Below are 18,195 nucleotides of genomic sequence, written 5' to 3'. Positions count from 1 at the left end.
TACAATTTCCTTTCCTCAAAGAGCAAAGATGAAAAAGAGAACCGTGGCGTAAAGGAAAGCAATGGAACAGTCAGATGCACTGACAGAAACACCACACACAGTGGTGTGGCTCTCCGCAGAGCAGGCAGGTGGGCCGCAGCAAGAGCCCCCTTACCTTAACTGTCCTGCATCTGAGAATGTTTCCTCAGGAAAAAAGTAACGATAAAGACCTCACGAAAAGGCATCTCATCACAGTGCCGTCCATGCCAAGCAGAAATCTGACGAGGCTGTCACAGGACCCTGCAGCTGTTAACACGCAAGCTCTAAGCACAGAAAAGGCAAAGCCCTGGGCTCCACCCCCAGGATGGCAGAAATAAAAGGAACTGTGCTGACAGATACTAGCAATGGTTCACAATGCTAAAAAAAAAAGATTCAAAAGCAACAGATGTGAGACCCCCACATCCCTATAGCATGTTCACGTGTGCTTACATGTGCATGTGCACACATGTTATTTCTAACTTATCCTGTTCCCCAGCACCAGACATGGGAGGGGGAAGTGAAAAGCTCCATCACAGTGCAAAAGATCACAGGCCCCAGGAAACAAGGTCACACTGTTTTTGGAAATGGTTTCCACATCTACAGAACACTAACCCATTCAGCTTCAATTCAGTCCTTCACTTGGCTGGGTTTTACACCATCTTTTTTTTTTTGCAGTTCACAATGTTCACCTAGGCAATGCTCACGCAGAGAAAACGCGAATTTGAATCTTGGACTTAGAAAGTCCCAGATTAACTGGTATGATCAAAACACTTGCTAGTGTGTTTCTAACAAATGGAGACAAGAAAATATGACCCCCTCAAAAAATTTCCTCAAAATAGCAGGGTACAAAACCCTGCACAAGGAAAACAGAAATTCACAAAATACTTACAATGGTTACCTCTGGGAAATGAACCTCATCAAGCACTTCTTTATGCTTTTTTCTAGCTTTCCTACACAGAGCACGCACTGCATTATTTAAAGCAACCCCAGGGAGCACGCACCCTGACAGACTTGCCCCAGAGGCTTCGCCGGGTGAAGAGTGGCTGAGTGGGGAAGTAGATGGCCGGAAGCTCTCCTGCTCCTCGTCCTCCAGGCCAGCCCCACCAGGTTCAGAAGAGGTGCTCCTCGAATCTGCTGGGAAGGAACATTTTCCAGTGAGGCCAGAAAACACTCCGCACAAGTCTGTGATCGTGAGCAGTCACGCAGATACTTACCAACACTTCTGGGGGAAATGATGCAATGCTTTTCAAAGGTCACATGCTTGTCACTGCTGCTTGTTTCCCTATCACTCTCTTTTGGCCTCCGATTTTGTATTTCTTCACACTGTTCCACGAGGCAAAGGGCTGCTCTTGTGGGGCTCCTTACTGAGGAGTAGCTGCTCGGTACCAGGGTGGACTCTGAGGCGGCTTTCTCACTGGGACCAGAGTCAGAGGCGTGTGTCTGCCTGCCCACAGCTGCACTCTCATTCTCCCCCAGATTTGTAAGAGCTGAACTTGAAGAGTCCGTGGTTCTAAAGGAGTCCTGATTCTCACCCTCTCCATTTTCACCACACAATACAGGTGCTGCTTTTTCTCCTGGCTCCCCCACACACACACTGGTCGCACAAGAGCTGACTGTGTGGGTACGCTGAAGAGTCTGTTCTCTTAGCAAAGATAAATCCCAAATGTCTGATGGGCCAGCTCTTGACACACTTTCTAAGCCACCTTCACATCTGCTAACTTCCGTTTTCGTGAGGTACTTCTCCATATCAAATACACTGAAGCCATCGCTTCTCTCCAAGTCACCAAGTGAGCGACAGGTCAACGCAGAGCAGTCCACACGCTCACTGAGCCCCCGAGCAGCCCCACCTCTGGCTCTGTTGCTCAGCGCCTTCATCATGGCCGCAAACTGGGAGGGCTCAGTGCTGACCGAGGCATCCGCAATGGCTGAGGCGATGGTGCTGATCCTGAGCACGGAATCACCTTGGTCGGCCGCCTCCTCTTTGTGCTCCTGGAGGTTGTCATTCCTGGAGAAAGCGTCCTAGAAGTCAGAAAGTGTACATCAGAGAACTCAAGCCACTTCCACGAAATGTGCACATCAGTGGAATCCTTCTTTGCAGAAGAGCTCCCCTGTGGGGAGGGTGCTCCGAGGCCCTGGGTGGCCCTGAACCCTCCCTTAATACACAGCGTACTGCTTAGACATACTGGAATAAAGCTGAACTATAAATGTGGCACGGCGAGACATCAATGACAATAATAAAACAGTGCAATCATAAGGCACTAGAGATAGAGAAAAGTCTGTTTCTCTATTGCAATTTTCCATTTAATATGAGGACGCAGAGAGTGAACCTCAGGTGAGAGGTGACCACGGCAGAAGCACTAACAGCAGGAGTCCCAACAACAGCAAAAACCAGCCGCAAGTCATCTACGGTGTCTAATGCAAATGACAGCTATCACCACCTTCAGTCACAGGAACCAGGTACAGCAGAGCCCCATCAGCCTCACAGACAAACAAGAAAGACACTTGTTACCAACTTTAATTATGTAGTACCATGTAACTCACATTATTTTTAAAAAGTCTCATGATTTAAAGCAATGCTACAGCGGTGCCATCACCTGCGTTGCAAGCTCAAGGTCCTGAGTTTGCTCCCCAGCACCAAAAAAATAAATAAATAAAATAAAGCAATGCTAAAGGTGAATCAGAAAATAATAGGTTACCAAAAATTCAAATATTGAGACAGATAAGCCTTTGAGCCACTATTTAAAGTAAAATTCTTGACAATTTCCTTCAGCTGTTCAAATTATTTATAAGCAAGACATAAATAAGAACCATGGGTTAAAAAAATGAAATGGGCCCAAAAGCAAAGAACATAAAATTATTTAACAAAAAAATGCAATGCTAAGACTTTTGTCTCCAGCTATAGCAGAGTAGGTAACATAATCTCCTGCTGAGAACACCAGGTCTGGACAGTATTTTCAAAAAGACCTCTTAGAGTTAACAAAGAGCTTTAAGAAGTGTTAAAAAGAAAAAGGCCACGTAATTTTATGGGGCCAGATCTAAGAGGAGAAATCCAGTAATCCAGAGATGCAGGCCCAGCACTGGAATGATTCTCCAGGGTCACCGCTGTATCAGGAGCGGCATGAGCACAGCTGTTCTCCTGGGACCGGGGAAGGAAAGGGAGTTCCGGGTCTGCTGGCGACGGGGCCGGGGAGTGACAGGGGTGTGGGACCGTGTAAAACACACAGGCCTCAGGAAGGCACCCACAGGCACGTCCAACCCGTGGCACTTGAGTTTTCGTGAAGAGGCATCGTCTCGGGCAACACATACAATACGCACTACAGTTAACACACTCATGTGTAAGTAAAACTTCCTTTCAACATGTCATAACATTAAAAATAAGTGGGCCATGGGCTGGACACGCCCTCCTGGCAGGGTAAGCGCCACTGGACTGGCCTCATCAGGGCTGACCGGTCCAGTCAGCTCGGTCCCAACAGCATAAGCCATAGCTCTGAGGTCACTCATGTCCCAGCCCTCTCAGAAGCAAACACATCCCACCTGCAGTGTACCTTCTCCCTGGGCCTGGGGTGATTTCAACAACGTTCCTATGAATGACAGGGTAACACAGGCTACCTGAGTATATTACAGGAAAACGGATAAAAACTAAGAAACGTTTTAAAGCTGCCTGAGACAAGACATCATTATCTTTACTGAAATAACAGTAAAACTGTGTCAGCGAACTTTTAAAATGAAATTATGTAAAACAGTAATGAAAAGAGCTAAAAGTTGTTTCTAAACTAAAATTTTATAGCAAGTAAAAATACAATCCAGGGCCGGGGATTTAGCTCAGTGGCATCGTGCCTGACTTAAAAGTGCAAGGTCCTAATCTGAGCCCCATTACCAAAAAAAAAAAAGAATGAAGAGGAAATGGAAACATTTTTAGAAAATTTATTATCAGCAGACATCTGCTAGAAGAAACAGTAAGGTACTCTTCAAGAATAAAATTAACCTCAGTTGGAAGATCACATTGTTTTTGGAAATGGTAATCTTCACTGAACAGCATCATGGGGTCTAAATACAAGATAAATAAGACATAAAGCAACAGCAGCTTTTAAGTGTAAAGAAGAATAAATTGAGTGTTTTACAATCCTTGTAATAATGTTCAATAAGAGGTTTTTAAAAAGTGACCAAAAAAACAAGTTTACTAAACCTTAATAAACAGGTTAAAATTTGAGTAATCACAACAACAAATATGAAAAAAAGTGTGTATATAATATTTGCTTTCTGATGAGAAGAAAAGCAGAATAGAAAATAGTACAAAAGAAAAAGAAAGTCTAGGTGAAACATCAAATAGAGTATATTCAAATTCCCATGTACTGATGATTCTCTTAAAGAAAATTAGAAAGAGTATGAGAATAGCTGAAAAACAAAATCCACCTCTATGTCCTTCAAAGAGAAGCATCTAAAATGTTAGGATACAAAAATATTTATTTTGCTTTATTTTTGGGGTTTTTTTTTTTGGTACCAGGATCAGGCTTGGGTCCTTACGATGGTGAGGCAGGTGGTGGAACCACTGAGCCAAATCCCCAGCCCTATCAGGATATAAAAACATTAAAAGTAAAGTAAAGAGAAAAATACAGCATGCTATACTAACCAAAGAAATCCGGTGTTAACTGCGTTAGACTTAGGCAAAAAGTAGTACAGTACTAGAGACAGAGGGGCCAGGCATAGCAGGAAAATACCCAACTCACTGGAAAATAATTTTAATTTGTATGGACTAAAAACATAGCTCGGAAACGTTCACAGCAGTTAATGGACAAATACACCTCACAGCAGCAGGCAGCAGGCCCTGAGAAGCTGACAGAACAGCTCACGATTTTAAGGCTGCGGGCAGACTGACTTATCTCACCTAGTTGAAACACACAGGAGTGCGGCCAGCAGCCACCACAGGTGTTTCCCTTCAAATACACAGCAACATTCCTGACACCTGTGTACACCATATCTCAACACATTTCACAGGGCGACAACCAACACTCCTACTACAGTAAGACTGGGCTACCATCAACACTTTAAAAACTGGAAAAGCATAGCCGGGTGTGGTGGCGCATGCCTGTAATCCCAGCACTCAGGAGGCTGAGGCAAGAGGATCGCTGGGAGTTCAAGACCAGCCTGGGCAATTTAACACTGCAGGGAGATCTTGTCTCAAAATAAAGAGGCAGAGGGAGTAGCTCAGTGTGAAAGCCCCAGTTCAATCCCCAGTACTGCCAACAAACAAACAAAACACTCCCAAAACAAAATAAAAATATCTCATGGCCTTAAGGAGTTAGAAAATATATTGAACAGAACTGATTATGAAACTATGACATGTCAAAAGATCAGATGAAAGGAAAAGCTCTGCTTTCAAGGAAATTTACACCATTAGATGCTATTAGGAAAGCAAGGGAGAAAAACCAGCGAGCTAAGCACTCAATCGTAAGAAGTTGGAAAAACAGTGAACTAAATTCATACAAAGTATCCACTGCCTGCTTCACAAACACAAGGACCCAAGTTCGATCCCAGATACCAAAAAAAAAAATCACACAAAGTAGAAGGAAAGTTGGGACAATCCACACAGTGACTGTAAATTTGTTTTATAAACTCACTTATGTATATTAAAAATTGATGGAAAAATTTTTAAACTTAAAAGACATTTGAAGCCAAGCATGGTGGCACACACCTGTACTCCCACAAGTCTGAGAGGCTGAGGCAGGAGGTCTGTAAGTTCCAGCCCGGCGTGGGCAACTTAACAGCTCAGTGAGACCCTGCCTCAAAGCAAAAGTGGAAAAAAAAGGACCGAGGATGCGCAGTACAAAGAACGTGGGCTCAATCCCAGCACGGCAAAGAAAAAAAAAAGACACTTGAACCAAAACTGAAGGGCCTTGCATGTAGCTCAGTGGGACAGCGTCTGCCTCTAAAGCAAGAGGCCCTAGGTTCACCCACCAGACTGCAAAAACAAGACTGAAGCCAGGAAACAGAAGACATGTGAAACAGCCTGTTTTCCACAGGTGATCTTGTTTCCTCTCACCCAAGAACCATCACAAGGAACATGATCGTAGGTTCCAGAAGGGCAAGGCTACCTCCGCCCGCCCCTTGTCAGCAGTGTCGGCAGCCAGCGTCTTGTCATTCTCGTCCACTTCCGAAGGGCTCTCCAAGGCCTCCACCTGCAGAGTGACGGATCCTTCACTCAGCTGTGCCTGGGACTGCTCATCTAAATCTCCTGCCAGAAGAGACAATGTTCAACTTAAGTGCACGCTGACTTTAGACCCCTCTGACTGCCAGGCAGACGCCTAGTGCGTGCCCCACACGTCAGCTGTCCGGACAAAGGGCAGCCTGCAGACGCCTGTGGGTTCAGTCAGTCCCCAGCAGACGCTCATCCTCCTTCACTCTTCGGGGTGACACTGAGGACTTGCTCCTGGCGGGGGAGCACCAACTCCACAGACCCTGTCCTTCACTGGACCACACCACTCCCTACCGTCCACGGGAAGCAGCAAATCGTGCGCAGCTCCACAGGACACTTAGCAAACACAGCTGCTTAAAAGTACTCAGAAGTTGGCCAAGGAAATTTGATGTAAAGCACTTTTAGTAGATATGTCATATTTAATAGGCAAGTCACAACCTAAATTCTAAAACATATCTGTAACTACAAGTCTAAGTAACAAATATAATATCTATTATTCATTAACTCAGACACTTACTAGACCACAGTGAACTAGAACATTTGAAACTATCTCATTTAGTTTCGTTTTTTACAAAAACATTTTAGTTGGGTTAATGACTGAAAAGAAATCTATAAAGAATATTGAAATCTAAGCGGTACTGAAAAATTGCAAAGCAGTACACAGATTTCACTCATAAAGAACAACACTGCATAATGACTAAGTTTCAAGTAAAAAAAAAAGGTTCTCTAAAAACTTTTAGTCCATTACCTGAAGACAGATTAGAGTTAAGATGAGCTATTTCCTTGTCCAAATTACTTCTCGACACCTCAGACTTTCTGATTAAAGCAATAGGTTCACTCTTTTCAGGTGAGCTGATGAAATAACCAAATGATGGCTACAAAATAATTAAACATGAATTATTTCTTTCATTTTCAGCTGCTTTGCAATATTCTACATGATTTTAGCTAACACTGGTAACATAGCTAAATGATTTCAACAAAATTTTTCTTCCCACTTAACTGCCAGTAGAGACGAATTGTAAACATCGAAATAGAACCTTTTATTTCCATAATGCTAGCTGTTTTTTCATTATTAAAATCAACACTAGCAAGTAAGTTACCTTTACTAAGAAATCCAAATTAAAATAGCAAAAATGTGCCAGGGATTTAGCTCAGTGGTTCTGCCGCCTGCCTCCCAAGGGCAAGGACCCGAGTTCAATCCCCAGTACCAAAAAAATAAAATAGCAAAAATGATACTTTATTCCTTCAACAACTGTTAATCTGAACCTTCTGTGAGTTCTAATCATGAGTAACACATCAATGAGAAAAAAGAAAAACATTCCTGTCACCCAGGACTTACAGTGCAACAATGTCTTTTTTTATAGACTAAATACACCCTCAAACACAAGCTAAGATTAGGTGTGTTCCTACACACATGGATTCCCATTTGTGTTTCTTACACAGCTTTTACATGCTAGGTCTAAACTGTGAATTCCTTAAATGTACTTAATGTTTTATTGATCTTCACTTGGGAATTTCTTCCTTTGATCTAATAACTTGAATGCATGTAACATTTCTTAGCTAATATCAAAATTAAAATGCTAAATAACAGATGAAGTTTCCCACAATTCAGTGCTTTGTTTTTTGTTGGGGCGAAGGTCTTACTATGTAGTCTAGGCTGGCCTTGAACTCACTGTGTAGCCTTGAACTTGCGGTGGTCCTCCTACCTCAGCCTCCCAAGGCTAGAATTATAGGTGTGCACTATCATGCCTAGCTCCAGTGCTTTATCCATCTATTTAAGAAGGAACTCAGTTACTCTTCAACTCCTTTCACAATCTCAAAAATCCCAATTAATCCAAGCAGAAAAAGTTGCCTCTCTGAGCTATTTGTTTCCACTTCTTAATTCACTGCACAAATAAGACTGGGGCATAGCAATTAGAAAGTAGTTCTGCTAATCAACTAACACCCAGCGATTACTAACACTGCACCTGTTTCACAGTTACATTCCATGCCATTGAGGCTTGATAAGCACTCTCTCCAGGACACTAATTTTCTCTGTGGAGTCACCAGCAGCTGAGTTCTGTGCCTGTGCGTCAGCCCAGGCCTGGCCGCCACAGCCTTCTCCTACTTTCACAGCCTCTGCCTGCTTCTGTTCTTCCTCAGCCTCTGGCCCTCTCCACCTGGCCCCAATAGAGCAGGTGGCACCAGGCTGTGCCTGGAGAGGCACCCAGGCACGAGAGGCTGCTCGTGCCATGCAGCACTTTCCTGCCTGTCCACCTGTGGTCCAACCCAGCTCCTGCAGGAAGCCCGCGTGCCCAGCTATCCTGATCCTACCTGCCTACCTGGCCAGACCCACGTGATGGCTTTGTCTGCCTTTAAGGCTCCACTCTCCCTCTCGGCACTGGGCCCGGGTGGTACAATGCTTGCCTAGCGTGTGCAAGGCCCAGGGTGCACATTCAGTACCACCAACTAACCACGAGACACCAAAAAACTAACACTACATGTTGGTGCTAAATTTCTTCCAAGCACCATCACACTTACATCTTACAGCACCCAGGAACAGTGATGGCGAACCTTTTAGAGTTTCCCATGAGACAAACAGCCCCCTGCAGCCCATATACCATAGGTTCGCCACCACTGCCCTATAAAATAGCCCTTCACTTTAGAAATGGGAACATTAAGGCAGAGCAGAGTTCAATTATTCAATGTCATATAAAAGGCAGAGCTAGTGCCAGAGTCAGGTCAGACTGACTATAAAGCCTAAGCTTTCCTGCAAGTGCACACCTGAATCCCAGCTTCTCAGGAGGCTAAGGAAAGCAGACTGCAAGTCCACGCCCACCCTGGGCAACTTGTCGAGGGACTATCTCAAAAGAAAATTTAAAAAGGACTGGGATGTAACAGTGGAAGGCACTGCCTTTAATCCCCAGTACTGCAAAAAACAAAAGCACAAATCTAAACTTTTGGCTGAGTACAGATTACAAATTCAAGGATAGCATGGAAAACTTAGGCCTTGTCTCAAAATAAAATAAAGAGAGCTGAGTGGGAGGATACAGCCCAGTGGTAGAACTTGGGATTTTCTTGGGTTCAATCTCCTTACTACAAGGCAAAAGGAAGAACATATGCTAGTAAGCACAATCCCACTGTGTCCCTTATTCTGCCTGCTTCACGGTTAAAATTCCAGTCACACCACCCTAACACTCAAACACAAACCCGCACTTGGGTGTGAGCGCACGGTTTGTCCCCAAAACTCATGCTGAGCAGTGGCAGGACCACAGCCAGAGAGGTTTATTCAAAGCATGATTACTGCTGATTGAAAGCTCCTCTGAAACTCACATTGAGACCTGGTGTCAAGAGGTGCTGGGGCTTCTACAGCCTTTGGGATCATGAGACATTTGCCTTCGTGTGGGGAATAATTCCAGCCCACAAGAGTGGGTTAGGGACCAAGGGCGCGTTGTTATACAGCAACTCAGCCTCCTCCCTTCCACATACGGCCTTTCTGCTGTAGCTCCAGCCCCCGATCAGAAGACCAAATGTGGCGGTCACACGCCGGGCTTAGCCTCCAGAATGGCTTGCCAAATAAACTTCTTTTTTATAACAAAACCAGCCTCTGGTATTTTATTATAGCAGCACAAAAGAACTAAGACATTAGTAACTTTACCCGCCTCTAACACTTTTCATACTCACTCTTTTCACATTGTTACCACCACCCAGGCAACCAAGAGCTTCAGACCTTTGAGCAAAGAACTCTCCTAACGACAGCCGTAGATAACTAGCATCATTTTTGTCCAGATCTGATGCGCTGAATGATTTCCTCAACAGATTACAATTGACTGTAGCTGCCCATGACGTATCCCCTAGGGCAGCCGAAGTGTTCTGAGCATCTATGTTTTCTTCCTAGAAAGAAAGAGAGTTGTCACATCTTTCTTTTTCCCCTTCCAGCAGGCATTCTTTCTGTTCTTCTAATTGTGAAACTTTAACTTACACACACAAAAAAAGGAAACTTGAAAATGAAATTTTTAAATATTGGGCAAAATATTTGGACAAATTTGGATCAAAATAGCCATAAAAGCTACAGAACAACTCATTTTTCAATACCTGAGTTGTAATATGCACTGTCTTACAGTAGTTCATCAAACCCTGACCGTCACAAAGAACGTTAAGAATGTTTAGAATGCACACATCCTTGCTAAAAACAGGGTTAGCTCAGGGACAGGGACGCAGCTCAGCGGTGCAGCACCTGCCTGGCAACCACAAGGCTGTGAGTTCAATCGCTGGTACCAAAACAAACAAACAAACAAAAAAAAAAAAAACAAGGTTAGCTCATTTTAAAACTATGGAAATACTCATAAGAAATAAACTAGTAAAATAGGAAATACCCAGCTTAAAGTGAATTAAAGATTCATTTCACTTCATTTTTGCAATTCTAGGATCAAACTCAGGGCTTCATCCACACTGGGCCACACCCAAGTACAGCCCCCGCCCAGAGGTGCACTAGGCAGTCAGCATGACTTAAGAGAGAAAGCCACAAGCTGCTGCAGTGTGAAAGATAAGCCATAATTCTAAACTAGCAATTAACATTTTACCTATGTTGAAATAAATACAAGAAAAATTTCAGACGGGTTAAGGCAAATCATTACAAACCTGTATAAACTGATGCTCTTTATTAAATTCTTCTTCATCTTTTGCAATCAAATCCAAAACTTCAGCTTTAAAACAGAAGTGTATATAATTATATTATGCTAGCATACAAAACTTAGCTATTCAGGAAAATGAAATACTAAGGAAACACAAGCTTTAAAATTCTGTGAAAACATTCACTCATGAGACCTACACATCTGTAGCAAATACACAAGTCTGTGGTTGTCAGACTTTGCAATGAGTACTTTGCTGCGGTTGGTTTTTTACTAACTTGTTAGAGGGGCTTCCCAACATAATATGCTTTTTTTATTTTTAGAAGATTCCAGTTAAGCCAGGTGTGATAACACATGTCCATAGTCCTACCTACTCGGGAGGCTGAGGCAGGAAGGCTGCTTGAGCCCAGAGTTCAAGGGCAGCCTGGACAGCACAGTGACATCCCCATCCATGCTCCAGAAGACCCCAGTCAAAAAAGGGGCTTTAGCCCCACTACCACCACCACAATACTGGGGATTGAATTCTGGGCCTTCACATTGGACTGCATCCCCAGCCCCTAATTTTTTATTTCCAAGACAGGTTCTCACTAAGATGCTGAGTTGCCCAGGCTAAGCTTGAACTTACAATCCTCCTGCCTCGGCTTCACAGAGTGCTGGGATTATAGACGTGCACCACCACACCCAGTTTACTGTTAGCTTTTCAGAGTGTGGTACACCCACATGTAGGTGCTCACCCATGAACACACATGGTACTTCAGGTGGCACCATCAGACTGACCATCTGAATGCATCCGCACAGCCAGCACCTCAGATCCACAAATGTTAACACACCCAGCACCAACAGGCCCTCCCAGTCTCCAAGTACTGCTCTCCCCAGTCTTACCCCACAAGCGCATGCATGCGAGCTTGCACACAGACAGTAGTACGTGCTGTGCATTCCCAGTGTGTGCTATCTCAGTCAACACACCCATGAGACTCATCCCTGCTGCTGCCAGGAGCCGAACCTCTCGTTCCCATTGCTCCGCAGCACTCTGTGGCCTGCGTCACCTGCTGATGGGAATGTGGGAGGTTTCCAGTTTGGGGCTAATACAAGTACTCGGGCATGGAGTCACTGGGTCACGAACAGGAAGCTCATGAAGCTCACCTTGCCAAGGTACTGGCCGTCAGCTTCCAAGACGGCAGTGTCAATCTACTCTCCCACCACACCCAGGAATCCCAAGACTTACAACTTAGAATGATAAAGTCAAAATTCACTATTCAGCCTGGACCTTCACCATCCTTTAAAATCAAGATACTAATGAACACATCTTCAAAGTAACTTACCTTCAAAAAAAATTTTTTAACCTTCAAAATTCTGATGGATAGTTCAACCACTGAATACTTTCTTCTCAAACCACAGTCACCCAAAATCCACAATCCCCTGTCATCTCTCCCATCCCAGTGAATGGCAGTGCCATTTCCCCAACTCTACTAACCTCACTCTTGCCTTTCTACCATACCCTGAAATGCAGTCATCAAATCGCCGCTATCCTACTTCAGTCTTTCATTAGCTACTTACTTTTTTCATTTTCCATTCATGTGCCCTCCACTGTCAGACTCACAAAGCAACTAGCAACTAGCAAAGGCCAACTAACAACCCAAGCCTCAACTCTGGCCTGGGAGCCCACCTCCCCTAGCTCTCAGCCCTGCCCTGCGCTCTGGTCTCTTTTAACTTTCCCTCTGTAGCCCAAGTGCCAGCCACACTGGACCAGATGCCTTCACAAAATATGCCCAAGCCTTCTAAATTCAATCTCTTTCCCTTGGTTTTCCTTGTTTGGAATTTTCATGCCCCCAAAAGATTAGCCATTAAAACTAGCTCAAACTAGCTCTATGGAATACTTTTGCCATCTACTCATGCAAAAGTTATTTCTCCTCTAAACTTCAAAGGTATTTGATTTGTCTCTTATCCTAATGTTGTGACTTGCTTTCTTCACCTCTGGAATGCTTAGTGCAGAGAGTAATGTCTGATACCTTCTGGGCCTACTGCGAGTGACTGTGGGCACTGTGGGCCAAAAGGCACTCCTCTTCATGCCAGCTGCTGAGGTGCTCTGGCTACAGCACAGCAACAGCACAGGAAAAGGTGTACAGTGCCGTGACAAGCTGTGTCTGCAGACCTAGGCCACCATCGTCTCTGATGGAGACAATGCCAACCAACGAACTTAACTGCTTCTTTGAGGCTCTCACATTTTGAGATTTTTAGCTTTCCTGTCACTTTTCTTCCACCATTTCCACATCTCTTAGCATCTTTACCAGAACATTTCTTTTGCTCAGGACAGCATATTAAGTGTAAACAACTAAAGCCTGAAGTCCTTTCTAACCTTGCAGTGCCAATGGTTCTAATGAGACGTGACAGCACCCACTCTCGCTGGCTCCTTACTTAAGGAAATGAGTAATAGTGACTGGCACCAGCCTTTGTTCTAAAAACCAATGAAGCATTTGCAGGAGACAGTTCTAGCCCAGAAGGGATGTGATGTGGCTGACCAGTACATACAGAGTAATCTCAACATCAGCAGGAACAATGAAGGTGGTAGAAGTGGTTACCTACATACTTACAACCAGATCTGAAGTCTTCATTCATCTCATTTAGAGGCACATTTAAATCCTGTTCATTATTAAAAGATGTGTAATAGGCAAGGTCAGTGACCCATCTGCCTTCTTCATTTTGATAAACCACATTTTGTGGGAGGTTCATTTCTAAAATATAAATTCCAAAAATATCCAATGATACAAGTAACAACTAAAATGATAAAATGTTCCCAAATAATTTTATTTAGTTAACTTTAGTTATCAATAGCACTAAAGTCTTCCCAAAACTAGTTAGAAAAAGGAAAATCCATGTCCCCAAAAGAAAAGCAACTCATTAATGGCAGTGAGCCAGCCTTATCTGCAAAGTCTACACAGGAGAGGGAGGGAAAACAGAAAAGTCTAAGTGTCATAGCTTGTACCTTGATGATCCCCAAAGCCTCCGGTGCTCATAAGGTAAGGCTTTTCACAGGGGGTTGGATCTAGAGTGTGGGGATATAAATTAAGGGTGTGTTGATAACTAAAATAGTCCACTGACTGGCTTAGTATAGTTCTGGGTATGGATAATGGGAAGGCCACCCTGAATGTGGGTGGCAGCAAGCTATGGGCTTGTAGCCTAGATGGGATAGAAAGGAAAGGAAGGCTTGCTGCTGCTGCTCCCTGCTACCTTGCCATGGACTGTTTCTCCTCTGCCATGCCGCCCTGCCTTGAAGCCAACCATGGCCTGAAATCTCTATGAACTATGAGCTAAAATAAACCTTTCCACCTTTAACTTCTGAGTGTCAGGTATCTTGTCCCAGCAATGAAAAGGTAACTGAGATACTAAGACTTTGAAAGATTAGGTTAGGACAACCTAAATTTGCACTGAATCTCTGTCAAAGAATGTTATTTCAGAGCAACAATTTTCCAATACTAGAATATTTAAAAATCTCAGACTGGGGATTTAGCTCAGTGGCAGTGCACCTGCCTCACAAGTGCAAGGTCCTGAGTTCAAGCCCCAGTTCCAGAAAATAAATAAATAATTTTTTAAAATCTTTACTTCAGTATGAAAGACTGGCAAGCTCCCCATAGAAACATCCATGTTTGAAATAGATACACATCTCAGATATTTCTTTAATACTATTTGAAAAGATAAAACAGTTTCCTTACGGTCTTTACTGCTGTCCATGGACTCGGAACACTGACATGTTCTCCTTTCACAGGGTGGTGACCAAAAGGTATCAGTGGACTTGGTTCCATTGTCACAAGCATGCTTCAGAGATGCTGTGCCCACACTTTTCTGATCAAGCACTGCAGAAGCCTCAGCATCTAGGCCCCTATCCTCGAGCAAAATGGTTCCAGAATCTGAGGCCAACTGAGGAGGCTCTTCCCCCTGTCTCAAAGAGTCAGGTGGGTCAGAATCACCTCTGCCAGCGTCCATGCCATGGAAGCAAATGGAGTGAAGTTTCTCAATGACAACACGAGGACCCTGCACCAGAACATCCTCTTTTGTACTTTCCTTTAAAAATCAGTAATAGGGAAACAAAAAATTTTGTTTGTCAAAACTCATTTTAAAATTTTATGGGGAAAATTATGTACTTGATATAAGACTTTTACTATATAAGGAAGTCTATTCAGTATTTTACTGTATTTTAGGCTATGTAAGAACCAATATTAGGGCCAGGGATTTAGCTCAGTGGTTCGGTGGCCTGCCTTGCAAGCCGAAGGACCCGAGTTCAACCCCCAGTAGCAAAAAAAAAAAAAAAAGAACCAATATTACACAATTTGCCAAAATCTAACTTTAAAATGGGCTCACAGCAAACATACACATCAACAGCTTTAGAAGACAAGGTGGTTTCTCTCTGTCTACTGCATTACAAGATGACAGAACTGCACATTTAATATAGTTACCAATACAGTCTCTATAAGACTGGTTAAGCCCATTAGCGTGACCACCAGCCTCATAAAGCTGGGAAGAATAAGACCCATTGAAAACACAAATATTCATATCTCTTAATGGCAATATCAGATACTATCAATGCCCCTGAGGAGCCAATAACTATTTTATCAGACAGCAAATTAAGCCAGTGTCTCAAAACTATGCTGCTCTCCAGCACTGTCTGAAATGTTCTTATCTAAAATAACAGCTGCTGGGAAGAGGTTTGCTGGTCTGAGACATTCAGCTGCTCATGGTCTGAAATGCTGACACAAGGTGTAACAACAGCCCTCACGAGCCGGGGATGTAGCTCAGTGGTTCCGCTACCTGCCTCACAAGCGCAAAGTCCCAAGTTTGATCCCCAGTATCAAACCAAACCAAACCAAACAAAAAACAAGCAACAGCCCTCACTGTCACAGGAGATGTGCAATAAAAAAACAGCCTCAGCAGCAGCTTCTAAAGTAAAAATACTAAAAGGAGAGAGTTCCATATAAGAGAAAGTATGTTGGCTTCACAACAAAAAAGAGTAGTTCAAATCCTAGTGTCATTTATTGGGTGTGACTTGTCAACATTATTATATAAAGTTTTAGATGTAAAAGTATAGGACAAAATGCCAATAGTTTTATATTCTCTAATAGATTTATCTTTGAATAAGACACTTCAGTGTCTTCAATCGTGCTCCCCAAGAAGATGTATCCAATTCCTAACCCAAACACCTGTAAACCACGACATTATTTTGAAACAAGGAGGACATCACAGGTGTAATTAGCACTGGGGTGGAATGACCATCTCTCCCTCACCCACAAGGAGCCGCGCTCACTCCCCCACGGAGCAAAGGCCGGCCTACAGTCCTGGGACACAGTGCTGCCAAGGAAAGGGCAATGAGTAGGCAGTCAGAGATGACCACCACAGGTCAGTCCCAGGAGAAATGGGTGTCGTTAACATAAAAAGCAGAAATAACAGGAAATATACTTGAGCAAAGTAAAAGATGACTAATCTGCCCTTTTATTTAATGACTACATGTTGGGGTAAAGAATTTTTTTTTCTTTTTTTTTTTTTTTTGGTTTTTTGAGACAGGGTCTCACTAGGTAGTTGAGACTGACCTGGAACTCACTATGTAGCCCAGGTGCTCTCGAACTCACAGCGATCCTCCTGCCTTAGCCTCCCAAGTGCTGGGATTACAGGAGTGCGCCACCATGCCCAGCAAGCTAAAGAATTTTTTAAATCAATAATCTAAATGTAAATTAAATGTTTAAAGAAAACATAGACAATTATATAGTTAATAAAATCTTAGCAATAACATATATACACACACACACACACACACACACACACCAGTAGTGATTTTTGTATTTTTTCTATATTTTTCAGGAGTCAACAGTAATTGTTTCTTTTAAAGAAACATCATAGAAACACAAAAACCTTTTTCCTTTTCATAGAAAATTTAAAGAAAATGAATTTAAACTTACTTTGGTATGGTCTACCCTTCCCTTCTCAACTCTGCAGGTATTTGAGGAAAATAGAAACACACCGTCTACAGGCATTCTACCATCTCCAGGACCTGCGGAATGATCTGAAAACAAACCAAAGTTAATGGAACGAGGCCAAGGATGTACCTCAGTGGTGCTGCCCCCTCCCCTACAAGTGCAAGGACCTGAGGTTGATGCCCGATACCACAAAAACAAACAAAAAAAAAGTTAATGGGACAATGTAACACTGCATAAAGTAATGTAATAACTACTTTTTGCCAGCCCAATTATTTCACATAAATCTGATACTTAACATTCCTATGACAAGTTTAGGAAATTTCAAGGAGCACCAGCCAAAGATAATAAACATGGCAAACTGCTGCTGTGCAGAAAATTAGTTTCTAATTCTCAAATGTCTTCACAGAATGCAAGCATTCATAAAACTCATCCAAGAAGAACATAATGTAATGTTTCTAATAGTAATTTACTCAAAATCTATGCTAAAAATAAAGAAAACAATCTCATTTGCAGTAACACATAGAAAAGTAACAACCCACAGAAGCAAATTTAACCAAGGAGGCAAATGGAAGTCAGGAATTATTAACATCTATTTTGAAGTTTTAGACGGTCTAAAGATTTGAAGAGACAGACGTTAATGTATGAAATCACATCAACAAAGAAATGAATTTAATAAAAAAAGGTACTGGTTATCCTAGCTGCTTAGGAGGCTGAGGTAGGATGATTGTAAGTTCATGGCCAGCCTGGGAATCTTAGCCAGACCCCAGCTCAAAAAAAAAAAAAAAAAAAAAAAAACCACTGGGGATGTAATGCAACTCTCCCTGGATTCAATCCCCAGCACCACAAGAAGAAAAGCAAATGAAAGGGAGACATGAAACATAGAACGAGGGAAGCACATGTAAACACTTACTGGCTCCAGGTAAACAAGCACGGCCTTTCTCAGGTTCTTTGTGAGTCACTTCAGAACTTCCCAATGCACAGGAGCCATGGGAAATCAGAGAACTATTATTTTCCGATTGAAATTTACATTTTAAGCTGCTGTTTTCATGTGCCTGTTGAAAGAATGTCTTAGCTGTGTTCATCCACTCCATTAAATGAAACACATTGAGGAGGGACATGTGGGGCCCCAAAGAGGTCTGCTCACTGAGAGGTGCCAGGTAACAAAAAGAAGAGCAGAAGAATCAGCACTACGACTTGTTTCTCCAAGGCTTCAGGGAGTAAAGGGAAGCCAGTTCGGGAAGGGCCACTGGGGACAGGATGCTTAGGAAAGCTTGGGGGTCCTCCCAGAGCCGCCACGAGGAGCACAGCAGGGCCTTCTACTGTTCATAAGCACCAAGAGCACCACCACCTATGTCTGTCCTGCACCCAACAAACAAGAAGGGTTCACCTGAATTCTTGCCAAAATGTTTAT

The 18,195-nt window shown here is 43.1% G+C and overlaps 1 protein-coding gene across 1 annotated transcript in view; it reads right to left on the bottom strand.

The window, feature by feature from the left end:
- Cep192 (centrosomal protein 192) overlaps positions 1-18,195 on the bottom strand; it is a 70,801-nt gene that overhangs the window by 33,424 nt on the left and 19,182 nt on the right. Inside the window, exons 9-18 of the mRNA XM_033757424.1 lie at positions 17,695-17,836; positions 16,767-16,870; positions 14,532-14,880; positions 13,413-13,553; positions 10,832-10,896; positions 9,875-10,084; positions 6,960-7,086; positions 6,111-6,250; positions 1,233-2,037; positions 1,020-1,149 (exon numbers count right to left, since the gene is read on the bottom strand). Coding sequence (XP_033613315.1) covers positions 1,020-1,149; positions 1,233-2,037; positions 6,111-6,250; positions 6,960-7,086; positions 9,875-10,084; positions 10,832-10,896; positions 13,413-13,553; positions 14,532-14,880; positions 16,767-16,870; positions 17,695-17,836 — 2,213 coding nt within the window. The remainder of the gene's footprint in view (positions 1-1,019; positions 1,150-1,232; positions 2,038-6,110; positions 6,251-6,959; positions 7,087-9,874; positions 10,085-10,831; positions 10,897-13,412; positions 13,554-14,531; positions 14,881-16,766; positions 16,871-17,694; positions 17,837-18,195) is intronic.

Source organism: Fukomys damarensis, unplaced genomic scaffold (assembly GCF_012274545.1).
Source record: "Fukomys damarensis isolate Sample0158 unplaced genomic scaffold, DMR_v1.0_HiC HiC_scaffold_30, whole genome shotgun sequence".
NCBI lineage: Eukaryota > Metazoa > Chordata > Mammalia > Rodentia > Bathyergidae > Fukomys > Fukomys damarensis.
Note: the sequence above shows the minus strand (reverse complement) of the source record. Positions and strands in the feature narration are given on the sequence as shown.